General features: G+C 33.8%; 1 protein-coding gene across 6 annotated transcripts in view; it reads left to right on the top strand.

Annotated features, from left to right (window-relative positions):
* The window catches only part of DMD (dystrophin), a 2,416,375-nt gene that overhangs the window by 968,325 nt on the left and 1,427,865 nt on the right, over positions 1-20,185 (top strand). For all 6 annotated transcript variants that reach the window (XM_053581215.1, XM_053581214.1, XM_053581218.1 and 3 more), the window contains one exon: positions 9,130-9,291. In XM_053581215.1, coding sequence (XP_053437190.1) covers positions 9,130-9,291 — 162 coding nt within the window. The remainder of the gene's footprint in view (positions 1-9,129; positions 9,292-20,185) is intronic.

Genomic DNA, 20,185 nt, shown 5'->3' with positions numbered 1-20,185 from the left:
GAACACAATGTGAGACCTCCTTTTTTTTAGGAAAGAATACAACAAACTGATTTTTAAAGAAAGCAACAAAGTGAATCTTCAGATGGTTGCTGAGATTATGAACATTGGTAAACAGTTCTTCCTGCTAGAAATTATCTTCTACCACTCTGGATATCTTTATTTAATTCCCTTTACAAAATCTTAGCTCCATTCCTCTTGAGTGATGGTCTTGGTGTTCCACTCTCTTCCTTGGGTAAAAAAAAGTTGAAATACCACCTTTTATTACTCTTTGAAGAGTGAACAGAAGGAGCCCTCCTGTTCCCCTGGGCCTTGGATTCATCATGGCTATGATTCTGCCCCAAGTCTTTAGTATAAGTAGGGTTGGTGGAAAAAGAAGGCAAGGCCAGCCTTCCCATTTTTTCATAAACCCCTGTGATGTCTTGTCGTGTCCATCTCTTAGAAGAAGAGGAACTTCATACTTCCTGTTTTCCATTTAATATTATAGCCAAAATTCCAATATAACAGATATTGTCCAATGTAGTCATGACCATAGTAACAGAGCATCAGTCTAGCTCTTAAGTTAAATGGAAGAGTTAGGTCAGAAGGAAACAGCTTAACTAAAATATTATCGATCCTGTCAATATGATTAGTTAAATTGAGTATTCTTATTACTTGACACTTGAATAAATTACAACCTCTTAGGAGCTGACAAAGAAGCACTAAAAGGAAGTAATCACACTCAATGTTAGGCCCACTGAACCTGAGACTCTAGGAAAGAAAACTTGGCCAAAACAGTCTGGGCAGTGAGATGCAGCTATCAAATAATGCAAATTAGTGCCTTCTCATGGGTTTCCACTTTGTTTGTGAGGAACAAGAGTGTAGGATTTGAGGTTTAGAAAATGTCTAGTATGTATAGAGATATTAACCAATATAATGTCCCCAATATAATATGATAATTATCCCCAGCCACTGTCTATGAAAGTTGTATATATTACCTGTTATTCTACTTTCTGCAAGGTAGGAGTATTGTGCTCAGGAGTTCCACAAAGGGCACACTGCTAAACAAGTTAAATTTAAAGAGGAGTCCTTTTATTGAAGAGCCAGCCGGTGACTGCCTCAGTGTCCCAACATGGGGTTTCTGAGAGCAGCCCTAAATGCTTAAGGGGACGAGTTTTTAAGGGTTGGTCTGCATCCTTGTTGGCACACAGGCTGTCCAGGTGCATCTGGATAGGATAGCAAGCAAGCATTGTACAGAAGTAGAATTTTGCAGTTAGTCAGACATCATACATCTTTGTTTTAATATTTTCCCCATATACATCTTAATTTCAGCACGCCCTCCATACATCTTAGTTTCAGTAATTTCCCCACCCGGTATTGTTTAAAAGTCAGTCCAGGAACAGTTGGTACTTCCTGGGCAACAGACCAGGAGGAAGCCAAGCAAGAAACTTGGAGTGAACTAGAAGCAAGAAATTAATTAGTACTTTTCCATCTATCTTGGTAGTCAACTAGACTTATTTCATTTTTCTGTAAAGCTTGCAGTCCAGAAATTTGCCAGGAGTTAACTGGTATTTTTCCGTTACAGCCTAGGCCTGACACCTTTCTGTCTTAGCATAGGCCCACTAGGCCTAACAAAGGTGGAATAAATAAATGTTCTCCCCGTTAACAGAAACTTTAAGAATTTTTAGTTCTCTTTATTTTACGTATTACTAAAATGACTCAAAAATGAGGCTTAATTTTAACATTGGATAAAGTACTTCATTATTCAAAAGAAAAGAAAATGATTCTGGCAATTGAAACATTTTACGTGTCTAGTTCACACTTATGAGTACTTATGAACAACAAAAAAGTCTCTTTTATTATAAGGTGACCATAAATAATGTTCTCCTTTTTTAAAAAGTCAGTCATCTGACGTTTGTTCTTCTTTCCTTATTTTCTAGAGAGATATTAACCAGTATAATTTAGAAAACTAGTTAATTTATCTTCACAAGAGTTTTGTGGTTTTTCATAAATTCAAATAGACCATGCAAGAAGCTGCAATTCTGGGAAAATCCACACCTGTCTTGATCCATTTCCTCTTGCTTGTATCAGAATACCCCAAAGTGAATAATTTATGAAGAGAAGGAATTTACTGCATATAGTTCTTAAATATGAGAAGTCCAAGATTGAAGGGTTTCATCTAGCGAGAGCCTTTTGGCTTGTGGAGACACTCTATGAAGTCCTACAGAGGATCACTGATGAGGGGGCTGAAAGTGCTAACAACATACTAGCTCAGGTTCCTCTTCTTCTTTTCGTAAAGCCACCAGTTTCATTTCCATTATAACTCATCAATCTATCGATCTGTGAATGGATTAGCCATTCATGAAGGCAGATCCTTCATGATCCAATCACCTCCTAAAGGCTGCACCTTTCAATACTGCCACTGTTGGATTACATTTCTAACCCATGAAGTTGGGCAACACATTTAAACAATGACCACACCCAGATTTCCAAGAAGCTAAGTATTTCTTCAACTTATAGCCCACTCAAGACAATCCTTTTGGATTAGGACCAATTAAAGGGTAAATGTTATAATATTAGGCCTGGGGCTATTAACTAATTTAACAAGAAGAGTTAGAAATAACTGAGTGTGGCCTGAGGCTTGGCACATGTTAGATACTCAGTAAACATTACACAGTTGAATAAAAATAAAGGTTTGAAAAACCCCAAGAAGTCAAAGTACATCTTTGGCAGAATCATGTTTCCTATTCTTTAAGACTCACACACTTCTTAAACTCCTCCACATGGGGTCCCACAGCAAGGAGGAACCTGATTAAAAAAAACAGTCTTCTAAACCCTCTACCCAGTTGATCTTCCTGAGTTATAATGCAGGCATCAAAATTCTGTTGCCCATTTATCAAAAAAAGTACAATAAAACAATAACATGCCTTCATTAAACACATTCATAAAAGAAGAACAAAGAAAATAATGACAAAAACTATGCCGTTGCCACTCCTAGATCTCACAAATATTAGATTATTTTTATGGTGTCTAAATAATTCCGAATGTGAATTAACTTTCCCAAGCATATTCCTGTAGTTTAAGATATTGACTTTTAAGCCATATTTTATTTTTAAATTGTGGATGATACAACTAAAAGAAGAATTGCAGTCAGGATAGGAAATTTTAGACAGGAAAACTCTTCAGATTTTATTTAACTCATGTAACATATGATTTGATTCACCACTTCTTTTGTTTGGCTGAAAAATGTTTTGTCCTTGTACTCTACTAGATTTTCTTGAAAATATGATGTGATTAACAAATATTTGCTGCTGTACATAAATATAAATTGTCAGGAAAATATACTTTCATAATTTTTTCAGCAGATCCTATGTTAGCAGTGGAAAAAACCCACGCTCCTAATTCAATTGCAATCATAAACTATCCCATCGCCTTTTACATGAAGTAAAATTTGTAAAAATATTGAATTTATTAAATATATGTATGAGATACATAGTTATTTCAAACATTTGGGGCGATATATGTATTTTGGTTATGTGGATGAATTCTATCATACTGAAACCAGGGCTTTCAATGTACACCCCACCAGAATAGCATATATTGTACCTGATAGGTAGATTTTTATCTCTCATGCCGCACTCACCCTCTTCCCTTAGTTGGTGATGTTCATTACACCTCTCAATGAACATATATATCCCTGATTTAGATTGCACTTTTTAGTGAGAACGTGTGGTATTTGTTTTTCCATTCTTGATACACTTCAGGAAGTGGCCTCCATTTCAATTCTCGTTGCAGAAAAAGTCATTATTTGATTCCTTTTTGTAGCCTTGCATTACTGCATGGTGTGCGTGCGTGTGTGTGTGTGCATATGCATGTATATATACACACCCTACACTTTCCCTATCCATTCATTGGTTGGCAGCACTTAGGTTGATTCAACATCTTTGCACTTGTGGATTGTACTGCAATAGACTTTTGGATAATGGTGCCTTTTTGATAAAATGACTTATTTTCCTTTGCATATATGCCCAGTGGTGGTATTGCAGGATCAAATGGTAGGCGTAGGTCTGCTGTTAGTTATTTGAAGAATCTTTACAGTGCTTTCCATAGCTCTGTACAAGTTTACATTTCCACCAACAGTGTAGTGCTTTCCGTATCACTGGAACGAGTTTGTTTCCACCACAAATACACCAATGTCTGTTGTTTTTTGACTTTTGTTTTTTTTTTTTTTTTAATTTTTTTATTAAATCATAACTGTATATAATGATATGATTATGGGGCATCATACACTCACTTCGTAAACCATTTGACACATTTTTATCACAGTGGTTAACATAGCCTTTCCGGCGTTATCTCAGTTACTGTGCCAAAACATTTACATTCTACATTTACCAAGTTTCACAAATACCCCTGTAATATGCACCACAGGTATGATCCCACCGATTCCCCTCCCTCTACCCACCCCCCCCTTTTGAATAAGGGAATTCTGACAGCAGTAACGTGGTATCTCATTGTGGTTTTAGTTTACACTTTCCTGATAATCAGTGATTGTGAGCATTTTTTCATAAGAAGACAGACAAGAACATGCATCTTTGTGGGTAAAAAGCCATTGGATAATTTTTTACATCTTTTATTTTTAAGCATGATTCCTATTTTAAATATATTCTTTTAGTTCCAATTCTTTCTTTTTAATTTCTCATAAAGAATCTGTTCTAGAGTGTCTTACACATGCTGTACTTTGATTTAAGTATTTGTAACATTGTGGCCCCAAAACTTAATACATTATTTTAAAATTGCGAATGTGACGAACAATCAGTTCATTGTGTAGTCAACTTTCCATTGCCAGCAAAAGTAATTAAACTTTTTCTTAAAACTTTTTATTTTATATTACAGAGCCTTTTGAGGAAATAGAGTAATTCATTTTGTGTGTGTTAATTTGTTTTCTTTGAGTTTTCCTTGGAAATTGGATGAAATGTTTCTAATGTTTTTTTCTTGGTAACCATTACTTAGATTCAGTTTTCTACTTCTATATTTTGTTATTGACTGCCAGTCTTTTAATATTTTCTAACTTTCTTCATATTTGCTGCTTCTGTCAGGCTACATAATTCTTTTTATTGCTGAATGAATTAGCTAAAAATATTAAATAATATTTTAAAACAGTTGAGCAGTATTCTGGAATGACAACAAAAATCCAGTTATAGTTCAGGACCTCCTACCAACTCCGTTCAGTGAGATTGCATGGTCAAGTGGACGGTCACAGAAAATTCCCAGGCATGGCATCCCAATCAGGATCTGCCTAACAATGTGTGTAGAAATAGAAAGCAGCTCATGTCATGACTACTTCAAAGAATTCTGCAAGCTTGGGATGATAGCACGTTTTTTTTTTTATTATTATTTTTTTTATTATTAAATCATAACTGTATACATTGATATGATCATGGGGCATCATACACTCGCTTCATAAACCATTTGACACATTTTTATCACAGTGGTTAACATAGCCTTTCCAGCGTTATCTCAGTTACTGTGCCAAAACATTTACATTCTACATTTACCAAGTTTCGCAAATACCCCTGTAATATGCACCACAGGTGTGATCCCACCGATCCCCCTCCCTCTACCCACCCCCCCCTTTCCCCCTTCCCCCTATTGTTAAGTTGTAGCTGGGTTATAGCTTTCATGTGAGAGTCCCAAATTAGTTTCATAGTAGGGCTGTGTACATTGGGTACTTTTTCGTTTTTTTAGCACCAGAGATAATCAAAGAATCTGTGTAAAGATGTCTCTATTATAGACTGCCAAGCAAGGCAAAGAACCAACCCAGCTGAAGTTAACTCTGCTGTCCTCTCTTAGACCACACTGTTCCTTTCAGCTTATAGAAGTTCAGAACTAGAAAAAGTTAGATTTCTAAAAATAATTTAAGGCTATATATTTGATTTAATAATATACTATATTGCATTCTATTAAATTATATTACAATTCTACAGATGGGAATTAAAGAGTATTCTGTTTGCTTTTTACCAGAGAATGGACCCAATTTGAATAATACCTGAGTAGCAATTACTACATGCTGTGATTGGAAGGTTTCCCCAACCACTTGTCATGATGGAAAAAATTTATCATTAAAGATCAATTTCTTTGGAGGAGCTCTGGGTACACTATAGTAAATCTGTTCTACAATCCAGGGGCTCTCATTATCACCATGAGCATTATTACCTGAATTTGTATCTGATATAAATACTAGTTGACATTTTCACTGAAAAAGGGAAATTATGTTTAAATTGGATTAGAGAGCAAGGTCTTGTTCACTGATCTTGGGTAGAGTATGTTAGTAGAGATAGATTCCACAGAAGGAAATAGAGTCATAGGAAATCAGGCAGGAGGAAGGGCAAGGAAGGTAGGGCCAGGAAACTCACCTAACACTATTCAGGTGATGGGCACATTTACAGCCCTGACTCAAGCCATGTTTCAAAAACATTTGTATCCACTTAATATTTTGAAATTTGAAAAACTAAATATAAAGAGAAAAAACTAAATGCTTCTCAAAATAACATCCCATTCTATTCTGAAACTTTTACTACAAAAAAGTAATAGGTAGTTCTATTCTCCAAAAAAGATATCTCTGAGCAGGAGTGACCTTTTTTCCCACCTGATTTCTTTTGTAAATCAATTTTGGTCTTTGGTTGAACTTTACTGTTTGTCTCATTAAAATTCCATCTCATACCGCTCATCTACTTGCACTATCGGGCTTAATTCTAGCAACTGGTATTGAAGATGGAACAAAACAGCCAAACTGTGAGCCCAGTGAGGGCCTCATAGTTTAAAGTAAATGTAGACCGTTAGTGGGAGATTACAATATGTTGTGGTACATGCTAGGGCAAATACAAAGTGCAAGTAAGACTATGATAATGACAAGTATGTGAGGTAATGCATATGTTCAATATTAAGTTTAATTTAGCCATTCCACAGCAGATCCATATATTAAAACACCATGTCATAAACTTTAAATTTATAAAATTTTGTTCTTATCAAATAAAAGAAATTGTAAATCAAAGATAACATTGGAGAATGATTTCCCTGGGCTTAGAGGGTGTCAGGGATAGCCACTTGGAGAAGATGTTCATGTTTCTTCTCTGAGGCCAGACTCAGAGGATAAATTATCCAATAAAGGGAAGTTGGGTATGAGATTGTTCTAGAAAAAAGAGAACAGCATGTTTAAGGCCAAGAATCAACAGGGACATGGTGTATATTGGAATATGAAAAATCGAAAATCTTTCTATAGCTAAAGCAGGGATTAGAAGACACCAGCAGAGCCTATGCAATGGAAGGACATTTAAGCTGTATCCAGGAATAAGGCTCTATCCTAAGAGAAATGAAGAGTCCCTGAAAGATTTTAAACAGAGAACCATGATTTCATTTTGGAGAGAATACACTGTAGTTGCTTTGTAGGTGGGATGTGGCAGGATAACATACCAACAAAAAAGCTGCTGGTACAATATTTGAGGCAAGATATAGTTATGACCTCAATAGGGTAATGGCAATGGGGAGAGAGAGAAAAGAATGGAATCGGGAAATATTTAGAAAATATATGAAAGTATTAGTTATTGACTTACTGATTAGCAGCAAAGTAATGAAGGACATGATAAAGGAAGTGAAGCTATCCAGAATTATGCCTAATGAAGGTAATAATTATCAGGTTTTCACTAAAATAGGAAAAATACAGAGAAAGAACAGAAGCATATTGGGAGAGGTGAGCGGTCAGGGAGAAGAGGACGCACAATGAGTCCATGTTTGTTATTTTGGTGGCTGTAGAACATCCACATGGAAATGTCCCAGAGGGTGATACATTTGCATACACGAAGATCAGGAAGAAACATGGACTTGAAATGTAGAGTTGAGAGTTGTCAGCACATAAATAGGAATAAAGTTAAGAGTATGGGTAAAATGAAAAGAAAAGAAGGCCTAGGAAAAAAATCCGGAAGTCATAATGTATGGTCCTGAGAGAAACACTGGGAAAGGCCTCCCCTCCCCCCGCAACATCACTAGACTCCTACCTCCTTTGTCCTTGGTCCAGATACCCCTAAACATATTCTTGCTGGAGCAACATTGCACTCTAGTGTGGCTTCACTGAAGAATAATGACATCTCCAATATCTTTGAAGGTTGAGACAAACATTTATATTGTTTATATTATACCTAATTTTTATACATACATCTAAAAATCCAGGTCATTTTTAAAACCCCACGATAGTCTGTGGGAAGGAGAGTTGTACCAGAGAATCATGCCTACACATTGCATATGAAGGGGAGATATTTTATATGCTGATGACTTAATGAATACCCAATAAGTTGCCAGGTCCCATCCCTTACTTTTATAACTATTCTTTTAAAGGTGAACAGATCCTTGAAGGGAGACTTTGCAGTCTGTTCAGCATGCTATTTATACTTGAAAAGTGTTGAATTATCCTAATCATACTTATAGTAACAATCAAGATTAATTGCACCTATATTAGGATTACTTATTATTTGTTCTACTTCAGCAGTAACACAAATCCAATTGTACAGACAATTTCCATAATCCAAATTGTGAAAAAAAAGTAGATCAAGTAAAGCTGGTTGAAATAGTATTCAAAATAAATTCTTAACCAGATGGTTATCTAAAATTTCCTTTTTGACAGGGAGTCTATTCTGAACAGATTGTATATGTGTCTCACTGGTAGAAGTGGATTATCTGTCTTGAATTGGATTGTGATGACGATGACCCTATTCTAAGCAAACCAAATCTCTTGAACTATATAATAAGATCAGGAGGAACATTCGGCCTGAGAACAACAGATTGCAATCACGGAGATGATTTCTCTAACATTTTTTCCAGCCTCTTTCTTTGATGTACATGATACTGTGTTCTTTGCCCTGCAGAGAACCCCAATTCTGTAGTTTTGTATGCTAATTCTTTTTTCCTTTTTCAAATATATATATGTGTATGTATATAATTTTTATAAGCAGAGCTGAATGAGTAGCAGGAAGCTGCGGAATCTATCTTACAAAAAGGTGACTGTGGGAGAATCTAGAATCTTCTTTCATTGTGCAGTAGGATTGGAGAAATACAACCAAGAGTGAACATTTAACTGATTCACTTATTCCTTCTTGTCTTTAGGCCGTGAGAAGGCAAAAGTTGCTTGAACAGAGTATCCAATCTGCCCAGGAAATGGAAAAATCCTTACACTTAATTCAGGAGTCCCTCGCATTTATTGACAAGCAGTTGGCAGCTTATATTGCAGACAAAGTGGACGCAGCTCAAATGCCTCAGGAAGCCCAGGCAAGTACATCTGGGAATGAGCTTCTGTTCTTTCAGTTTTATTACCTAAACAAAACGTTGCTGAGTTTCTAACTTGAAGTGTATTCAACAAGTTGTGCAGGAGACAGGTTCGATTGACTGATTTGACTACGTGGAAGTAACGGAGAAAAAGTGTCTAGATTAGTATTCTAAGATTTATTTTTGAAAGTGTGTAATGGAGGAATTTCGAATAGAAACACTTAAAAGGCAGGAAGATTCAGATCTGCTGTTTATCAGTGTTTTCAAACTATACTAAAGCTGGAGGGAAAACGTAGAAATGTAAATGGTGAAGAAAATATGTTTTATGGTACTATTAAAAAGCAGTCTCACACATTTTTTATCAACTCATCTGTGTTATCCTGGAATCACAAGTCACATAATATCTATATTGTTTTACATTAATGTGCTATAAGCAAGTAATGCAAAATTATCGATATAAATTTGAGTCTTATTACTACTGACCATAGTTGATGTATTCACATGTACACTCAACCCATATACATTCAACTCTGAATTCAGTCTTACATATGAGATGTAGTTAAGCACTTTTTTTAGACTTAGAGTTAACATAGTAATGAAAACAAATCTAAGTCGACTTTGAAATGAGTAAATTTGCACCATATCTAAACTTACACTCATCTTAAGAAGGAGTTTTAAAATGTTAAGTTTCTATTTTAAAGTAGCGTGTAAATGTATATAATACATTTGTATCACAGGTGTTTACTATTTAAATGTCTTTACAGTTGTGTCATAGTAAGGTAAGACAGATACTTTTGAAATCTTGTGTGCACATTATGGATCCAATAACCAAATATAAGTTAGATCTATATGCTATGATGAGAGGGACATTCAAAAGTTATCTACAAATCGCAAAGACTATCTCCCTACTGATTGGTGTACATAATGAATTTATTCACTTTGAAATAAATTATGGGATGAAATATTATACATATGTGTAGATTATGCTTACAGCATAATAACAGGGAAATGAATCACAGTGAGATTGGCGCCCTGGGCATCATTGTACACGATAGCATAAATCAGTTTACCATATTGTCTAAGTTTGACTAAGAAAGTCCCTGATTATGTAAAGCAGAGCACTGGGGTATTTGATAGGCCTAGAAAGTCCAAAGCAAAGGGTTCCTTATGATATGCACAGCACTGCAGAAAGAGAACAGCAGGGAGAATTCTAGAGATAAAATCCTCAGCATAGCTTTTCACTGGAACAACAAGAGTAAATAGAAATGGGAGATAATAGTAAACATTCTTGAGATTTTATTTTTTTAATTTTTATATTCAATGTATATATTTGGGCGGTACGTGTTATATTTTCGTCCATACTCTACCTAGTATATATATTTTTTCAAGCTTCTATAAGCCTAGTCAAGTTCTCTAGCATTAACTGTTCCTAAGACTATCCAAATGTGGGTCACATAGAAATTTGTTATTGCTACATAACATTCGAACATATTTATTGGGTATATGTGCTATTTTATTATACACATAGAATGTGTAATGATCAAGTCATGGTATCAGACTATCCATCACTGTCAAGGTATAGTAAAATACGTGGTAAAAATGAGACATTGTTATTGAATTGAGAAAAATTACAAGATTATAAACTAAATTCAGAGAAGAACTGCCTTTACAAAAGTTACAGTGTCATGACCTTGAAGGAATGTTTTATTAAAGGATGACCATAACTTTCTCAGTGTAAGTAAGGGAAATTTTGAGAAATATAAATAATAAATGTTATAATCATACATTTGTACTTTAAAATATATAAAAAGCTACTTTTTGAGGCCTGTAGAGCAAAACTATGAGTAGCAAATTTGATAGTAAAAGGCTATTATTGTCTTAGAAGAAGAATGGGAATTTTTCAGGAAAAAAAGTATTGTTTAGCTGAAAAGGTTGTGCATTTTCTTTTATTTAGAAGTGGATGTAGGATTCTACAGGCTGTCCCAAAAGTTGCCCAGGAAATCACCCTACTCAGGGAAATATTTTGTAAAGGTACATTTTGCTACAATTTCCTCTTTTCCCTATGGATGGTGACTTTATGAGCAACTTTTGGGAATGCCTATATAAACATTAACATAATATACTAATTTTTAATAACAATATAAGATATTTTGTTTGATTTTCTCAAATAAAAAAGCCATAGTAAAAATATTGACTATAGAAGTAGAAAAATACAAGTAGCAGAACATGGATAAGTTAAAAAGTTTCATTTCTACTTCAAGACATTTTAGAATACTAATGCACTCAAATCCATTTTCCATGCATTTCTCTTTGCACTTGGATTTTAAGATAGTTCTTGACATTGAATCCCCCCAGTGGTAATATACAATATTGGAAAATGCAAGCCACCTGAAAGCTATTAAAGCATTCTTCTTCTCCAAGATTTTATTTTAAGATGACAGTGAGTGAATTGTTTTCTGGAATAGAGTTATCAACTGCTCAGATTTACTTCAAGGATTGTATTTCCTGAAGTTCAATTTAAAACTCCCATAAAAGAAAAAAAAGCAAAGAATAAAAAGTTTGTTTGTAAAATAAATATTTAAGCATAGTATATTGGATAAAGCACCGAAGAGCACCACCAAAATGACACTTAAAATATACATATAAATGTCTGCACACAAAATGAGTGCTAATTTCAGTGCTTTGTATTAACAGACAACGTGCGTTTATGTAAATTTGGATAAAAGTTTATTATTGATAAAGCTAAGATGGGATTAATTTCTCTTTTCAGAAATTGCATATTTTAATTCCTCACTGAGAAGCAGGAAAAAAAGAATATTACCCTACTTAGTAGTTTTTTTAAATATGTGCTCTGATTTTCTGTACAGTGTTGGTCGCGCAGATTTGTGGATGTCTGACTCCACCGTGTGGTGCACTGATAGTTTTGCTACTAAATTTAAGTCAGTTGATAGAGCCTTCTTTGTGTGCATTTTAAGATTATTTGAAATCCTCATGTATAAAAATGTTAATTGATCAGTTATCTGTCTTGTTTAGAAAACTGTACCCTCTGATTCTGCATTGAATTGAAAAATATTTTACTTATTTAGTGACATGAGTTTATGAAAGTGAAGCTTAATCTTTTAGATAATAAAATCACATACTGCAAAGATATCAGCATATGTTGATCTATGCGTATTTTATTTTAAAAAATCGAAAAAACTCCAATTAAATCGTGACAACCACAGCATCAAATTGCCCAGTGCCAGTCCATTTAAAAAGAGTTAAAGCACAAAATTAAGATAACAGCTTCTTGATTCAGACAAGAAAGAAAATAGGGAAAACTCTTTTAGATATTAAATATATATATATTTTTCTTTTCTTTTTTTTTTTTTTTGCAGTTTTTGGCAAGGGCTGGGTTTGAACCCACCACCTCCGGCGTATGGGGCTGGTGCCCTATTCCTTTGAGCCACAGGCGCCGCCCTATTAAGTATATATTTTAAGTACAGAAATTGGAAATTTAATAACTATTACAAAATACAATGATTGAAAATGTAGCAATCTATGAATATTTCTTTGAAACAATTTAGAAAATCACCACATTGTATAACTGCAGTAGATCATGTGGCATGAGTTGGGCTGGTTACTTCTTAATTTTCCAGAATATACTAATGTACAGAGATTAGGTACCTAAAATTCAGTAGCAAAAAACCCAAGTTCCCAAGCTGTATATACTCTGGACCAGTCAGAGTATATCAAATCAGAATCACTAGATAGATTTAGTCATCAGAATTTTTAGAAACCCTCCTGGTTACTCTGATGCGAATGGCTTTGGATAGTTCTTTACTGGTAATGACTGAATTGCTCCATTTTTTTTTTTCTCATCACACTTCTGAAAACTCTTTTATAAGGATTAACAGTTCACTGGGAGGGAGTCAGAGTGGCAGTCAAACTACAGGTGGCATTCATGTTTTGATTGTCCTCTCTCTCTTATGGAAAAATGAGTGATGTTAGAAAATACATCTGAGAACTACTGCACAAAGTAATTTAATTTACACAAATAGAAATTTAAATATGGATAATATGGATATTACAGACTGAACTCCACTTGGTGTCCTTATATCATTTTTTTTAAATTGTTGGGGATTCATTGAGGGTACACAGAACCAGGTTACATTGATTGCTTTTGTTTCCACAAATGTTAGCCAATCAGTTTAGAGGTAGCTCTAAATCATTTTAGGGGCCAGTGATAACAATGTTTAACGCTTTGACTGCCACACATATAAAAAAGAAAATTTTGCCTTGAAGCCATGCTGTTTTATGATGAAGATAGAATAAAAACTTGGAAAATAAAACAATCTTGAAATATATATCCATTAAAGAATAATATAAAAACTTGAACATTAGTAATTTGAAAAGTAAGGTAAAAACTTGAAAAAATAGTTCATAACTCACATGGCATTTAATGTTTTAAATAGCTACTTGTAATTTATTAAAATTGCAAAGATACTTCAATATGCATGCACATTATTTTTAAGTAATTTAAGTTTTTGACTCTCTATATGTAAGAACACCCCCACATGAACACCTGTTGAAATTCTGCATATCATTGTTTTGATAATGCACATTTTATAGAGAAAAACATAACTCTGTTACTTAGCTTACCATAAGAAATAATGGAGTTGCCTGACAGTTATGGCAATAGTTTAAGTATTCTATACAATAAAGCTGTTCATTGAACCTGATTACACTAGCTGCACATCAATTGAGGTCTTCCTATGTTTCTTGAAAAGGCTAAATCTTCTAACTCACTTTAAATGTATTTGGTCGTATTGAAATGTAAATATTCCAAACAATCAAAATCAATGACTTAAAAAATAAAGACCTAAATGCAGATCTTGGTCTATCAGCTTGAGTTTATGATTTCATTAGGCAATAAAACAGACTTTTATAGTGTAAATAAGCACATTGGATTGCCAAACAGCTCAGAACAGTCTAACTTTACAGCATACTTCACTGATGTACGAATTGAACAGTACAAATCTTCAAAAGGGAGTCTGTTGAGGATTTATGTGAAAATTAAGTAATTTAACCAGAGAAGAATGAAATAGGGAACAAGTCTTGAAATTTAAGTCCAAATGCTAAACTCAACATAGCCATTGCAAAAAAATATATTTTTTTCCTTTTTATTGAGCAAAGTAGATACCATGGTAAACCTAGTGTAGTTACTTTTAAATTTGTTCTGACATTGAAATGTTCCCCTTGTGTGTAACTGTATAGAACTTATTACTTCCTATTTTAGAATAATTATTATTGCTATTTTGATATGTTTGATAGCATAGGAAACAATATCTTGTAAGAATGGAAGAAGATGCAAAAGTTTTAAATAGGCGGCCAGGTGTGGTGGCTCCCACCTGTCATCCTAGCACTTTGTAGGATACATGGTACATGGATGGCTTGAACTCAAGAGTTCGAGACCAGCCTGAGCAAGAGCAAGAGCCTGTTTCTGAAAATAGCCAAGTGTTGAGACGTGTCTGTAGTCTCAACTACTTGGAAGGCTGAGACAGGAGGATTGCTCAAGCCCAAGAGTTTGAGGTTGCTGTGGCTCTCTACTGAGGGTAACAAAGTGAGACTCTGTCTCAAAAACAAAGAAACAAAAGATTAGAATATGCCACACATCATTGACTGTACTTGGAAAACTGCACAATAATAAGTCCTCGCAGGATATATGATACAGTAATAGACATCTTTCATATTATGCACTCTGAAGCATAATATCTTAAGTCTGTAATTAAATTGCAGTATTGTGTCATGAAAATCGCCCTATAAATTTTAAATATAAAAATGAAATTAGCAGCGTCATACTATGCTCATAGTGAAGATGGTTGCAATACTCTGAATATTATTTTATTAAATGATAGCTGTGTATAATAATGCATTTATGGCGTACTTAAGGTGATTTATATTCAAATCATTTTCTAGATTTCTCTTAAACAAATAGACATTTTTCTTCCAAAAATATCTCACAGGGAAGTTAGTAATCTAAAGTACATACCCGGATAACACTTGTCATAGCATATTCTGTTTTATTTTTCTCTTAGCATATATTATTCAAAATTTTGTTTAATATTTTATTTTTTGTTCTTATTTCCCTTCTCTACCTACATTTCCTACCTGCTAAAATTCAACTACAAGAAGTAGTCAATGTTCAGTAAACATTTGGAAAATTCATTGCATTCCAAAAAGGTTTGGAAATTATATGCCAGACAAATGTGATCGATAATGTACATTTTAAAAAATGGATAAGCCCCATATGGCCCTAGCCTTTCCACTCATAGCACAAAAGAAAGATAAAATTTAAGAAATTACTGGCCTAAAAAGTTTTCCATAGTCACCAAGAACCACTTTTGCAATGGAGTGTACTACTATCATAATGCTATCTTGTTATAGTGCTTTATGACATTGTCAGATGTTGGAGCTTTGGAAACACTTTCAAAATATTTTAAGTCATACAGAATGTTTTTCACCTGTAAAGGAATAACTAATAGGAAGTACTTATTTCAGCCTGTTCATATATTACATATTTCTCAAGGACTATCATGCAAATGTCTAAGATTTTCAAAGCATCCACCTCATTTTATTTTCTTATAACAGCCTAATTTGGGACATAAATATTTTTGTTTAAGAGACTATTTGAAAAGATTAGATTAACAGTTGAGGCATGGCGTATGACAAGTGGACACAAGTATTCTTTGGGAGTTGATAGGAATGCTTTAAGATTGGATTGGATTGTGACAATGGATACACAACTCTAAATTAACTCAAGTTCAGGCTTGGCGCCTGTGGCTCAAACGGCTAAGGTGTGGTGGGTTCAAATCCAGCCCGGGCCCGCCAAACAACAATGACAGCTGCAACCAAAAAATAGCCGAGCGCTGTGGCGGGCGCCTGTAGTCCCAGCCACTTGGGAGGTGGAGGCAGGAGAATCACTTGAGCCCAAGAGTTGCAGGTTGCTGTGAGCTGTGACGTCACAGCACTCTACTCAGGGTGACAGCTTGAGGCTCTGCCTCAAAAAAAAAAATTTACTCAAGTTCATTGAATTGTACTTTTAAAATGTGAATTTTATGGTATATAATTATACCTCAATAAAGGTATTTTTTTAAAAAAGACTGTCTAATAAAGCATATCTTGATTATTATAAAGGCAGTCCTGGGGTTAGGAACAAGGTAGGTTCTGGAACAGGTACATTTACCAGTTACCTGTAATAGCCTCCGTTTGTAAGCACAAGTCATACATTGGTCATATGTTTGTAACTTGGAGATTGCCTGTATTTTAAAATGCAATTTTAGGTTGCCATCAACTTTTTCACTCCATTATTTTAATGCACAGTAAAGGATGAAATGTGAGGATTTTGTTAAGTAACCTGGAATTAACTTACATAATAGGTATTTCTTGAGAACCAGGCCAGTGTCCACAAGATCTTACATAGTAATATTGTGATTTTTCCATTGTTTTACCTCCTAATATATTTAATAAATTTTATTTCTAAATCATTTTTAGTTAAACTGCTTTTTCCACTTTAATAATTATCCCTCTATCAAGTGAAAATTAATCTATAATTAACTAAACTGTCCCAATTATTTCTATGCAGCATTCCAAATTTCCTCCTAAAGTTTTTTTTTTTCACTTATCTAATTTGAAGAGTAATCAAAATTGCTTGGAAATATATTATTGTAATGGGTATTATATTCTCATACTTTCATTAGCATAATTAAGCATACCATCATTTTTCAGGTGGATTATATTATGTAATATATTATATAATAATATAATATATAATAATATAATATAATATATAATATATAATAATAATTGCACTCTTTTATTTTTAAAATATTCTGTAATCAAGATTACATAGAAAAATTGATGGATTGTATTTCTCTTCTGAAAATGTATGGCCTACTTTTTAAATATTTTCAATATTAGGGCGGCACCTGTGGCTCAGTCAGTAAGGCGCCGGCCCCATATACCGAGGGTGGCGGGTTCAAACCCAGCCCCGGCCAAACTGCAACCAAAAAATAGCCGGACGTTGTGGTGGGCGCCTGTAGTCCCAGCTGCTCGGGAGGCTGAGGCAGGAGAATCGCTTAAGCCCAGGAGTTGGAGGTTGCTGTGAGCTGTGTGAGGCCACGGCACTCTACCGAGGGCCATAAAGTGAGACTCTGTCTCTACAAAAAAAAAAAAAATAATAAAATATTTTCAATATTAGAAAATTCACCTGTTCATTAAAAAATGAGGTTGTATTTTTATTTCCCATGAGTGGGTCAACATGAGACAGGCGAGGAAACATTACTTAGGCCTTAGGCCAGGGACATACATTTCAAGAGAGTTATAAAACGGTACAGGATTTTATACTGAGTGGGCTGTAAATATACATGTTTAACAAAATATGGGAAGAGTCATGAATATGTATGAAGACAAGAATGCACATGTGTAATTGAGCCCTTACACCTCTCATCCTATCATGGATGAGAATGGAAGTTTTAAGGCTTTCTCTTTTTTTTTTTTTTTTTTTTAGGGTCCCCTTGGCCAAGAGAAGTCTATTCAGTTAGGAGAGAGTTTAGGATTTTACTTTTAGTTCACAAACCCAAACTTAACCTACATACACTTGTTCTTCTAGAAATGTGTTAATATACCACCAACTCACAGGTCAAGGAATAAGGCATGGAAAAGACTAAAATTGAATGTTTCCTTTTTACCACCCCTCCCATTCCTATCAGTAGTAAGGAGGTAAGAGAAGAATAGTTATCACCTTATTTGTTAAAGTTTCTAACATAAAACTCCACCAGTGTACTGATAGGTGAACTAAAAAAAAAGCTAAATACATTTCAGTGGTTTCAAAACGTCATTGCCACATAAATTAAGATAGACAAGGGTGAAGGTCAGTCACCCGATAAACATATATTGGCCACAGTTCTGAATAAAGAACTCTATTGTCAAGTTGTTAGACCATAATTAGTTATTTAGCCTGTTGTATATTCCTAGTAAAAGCAAAAACTTGTAAAGTGAACAAAAATGTAATTTATAGGTATTATTATTTCTAACTTACGGATTTTTCCCCTATAGTTAATATTCAAAAGCTGTGTGAATTTCTTCTTTAATTTTATTATCTGTTTAATTATTGTAAAGGATGACCAGAATTTTTCAAAATTATTTGCCCATGATCTTAATCAATTTTTTATGTTCTTATATTTGGAAAGTACACATCATCTAAGATCTTTTAGCACATTTTAATCTTTCCTTAATTTTATAAGTACATGTTGTATGTGACCATTTTCCCTTCTTAAGGATACAATTTCAGAAGTACTGTCTGAAAATTACTAATCTAACAGTGTTATATTTCCCCATTAGTAGTCAATAATCTCAGCATGGCATCTTTTTATTATTTTTCTTTCTGAAATATTTTGTTATATTTTTAGAATCATTTTCTTTGCTATCACTAAATCTTCAATAATCCTTTGATTTAGTTGTCTTTATTCCATTAAATACTTCAGACAGCTACAGTTTAATTTTGCTTGCCATTTTATGTCATTAAAATGATGAGGTAAAGCATGATAAAAAGCCCTGTTCCCTGCTCAATTAATTGTAAAATGCTATATTGAAAGTGTCATTAATATTCGATTGATTTTTTTTGTTCCATAATTTTGCCTTTTACCATTTTTAATGGAGAAATGGGTATTTCCATTTCTCTTGTTGTTTCATTCCATACTTTGAATATATAATGCTAGTTATGAACATAATTACTGTATTCTCAAGTGTCTTTTTAAATAATGGCATGGTGATATCATTTATTTTTCTTCTCTGCAGAAAATCTAGTGATTCTGAAAGGTGTTGGATAGAGAATTATTTATTAAAGCATACGTGGTGTTCCAAATCAGTAGTGCTGATTTGCTACTTTGTTTTACATAGTTTCTTAGGTTCTAATTTTATATGAAGCCAGTTTAATAATTTCACAAGAAGGCTCAAGGAGTAGGGCGCCGGTCCCACATGCCAGAGGTGGCGGGTTCAAACCCAGCCCTGGCCAGAGGAAAAAAAAAAAAAAGAAAAAGAAATGCTTAACATCCATATTTCAATAGACTTATATATTAGGTGAAAATATAACTCAAATTGTATATTTTTCAGATCTTGAGGAATACTTACTAATCTAATGGCTAAGTGTAGAATCCATTTACCTTTGGATTAAATCTTCCATTCTCAGGTTTTTCTTCTATGGTATTATTTTTATCCACTTTTCTGATCTTAATGACACAACACATGATGTAATGTTTATCTTTTTTATTAGAGGGATTTTTAAGTAGGAGATTGTTTATTCTTCCCAGAAGATTCCATATTACTGTTGTTTATACAAGTGACCTAATTCACAATAAGCCTACCCTAACATGATATGCATTTTTATAATTATGTGGTTCCAGACTAAAGCTCTAATGAGGTTTCATAAAATAGATGGCGAAAAGTATTTAAGCACATACTAAAAGTTAATTATCACTTGAATATAAAATTTGGGGAATTAATTTGTAAAGGTATTGGCTAACTATAAGTGTGATGTTTATTGTACAACTTACCTAAAGTAGAATCAATTTGGAAATATGTATCAATTTTATTTTAAAATTTTAATAATGAATTATTGTTAATGATTAATTCAGTATATTGGATAACTTTTTGCCATGTGATATACTCTGCCAAAAAAAAAAGCAAAAGGATAATTTGAGCAAAGGTTTGTATCCTTCTCAGTTATACAAAATGTACATTAATATGTAAAATATTCTGAGAAGTTCTATAGTACAGACATATTATTTATCCTTAATTTCTGCAGCTACCAGATTATTTTTTATAGATTACCTACATAATTCATAAAGCAATTTTGGTT

The sequence above is a fragment of the Nycticebus coucang genome, chromosome X, assembly GCF_027406575.1.
Source record: "Nycticebus coucang isolate mNycCou1 chromosome X, mNycCou1.pri, whole genome shotgun sequence".
Classification (NCBI taxonomy): domain Eukaryota; kingdom Metazoa; phylum Chordata; class Mammalia; order Primates; family Lorisidae; genus Nycticebus; species Nycticebus coucang.
This window is presented reverse-complemented; position numbering and strand designations above follow the sequence as displayed.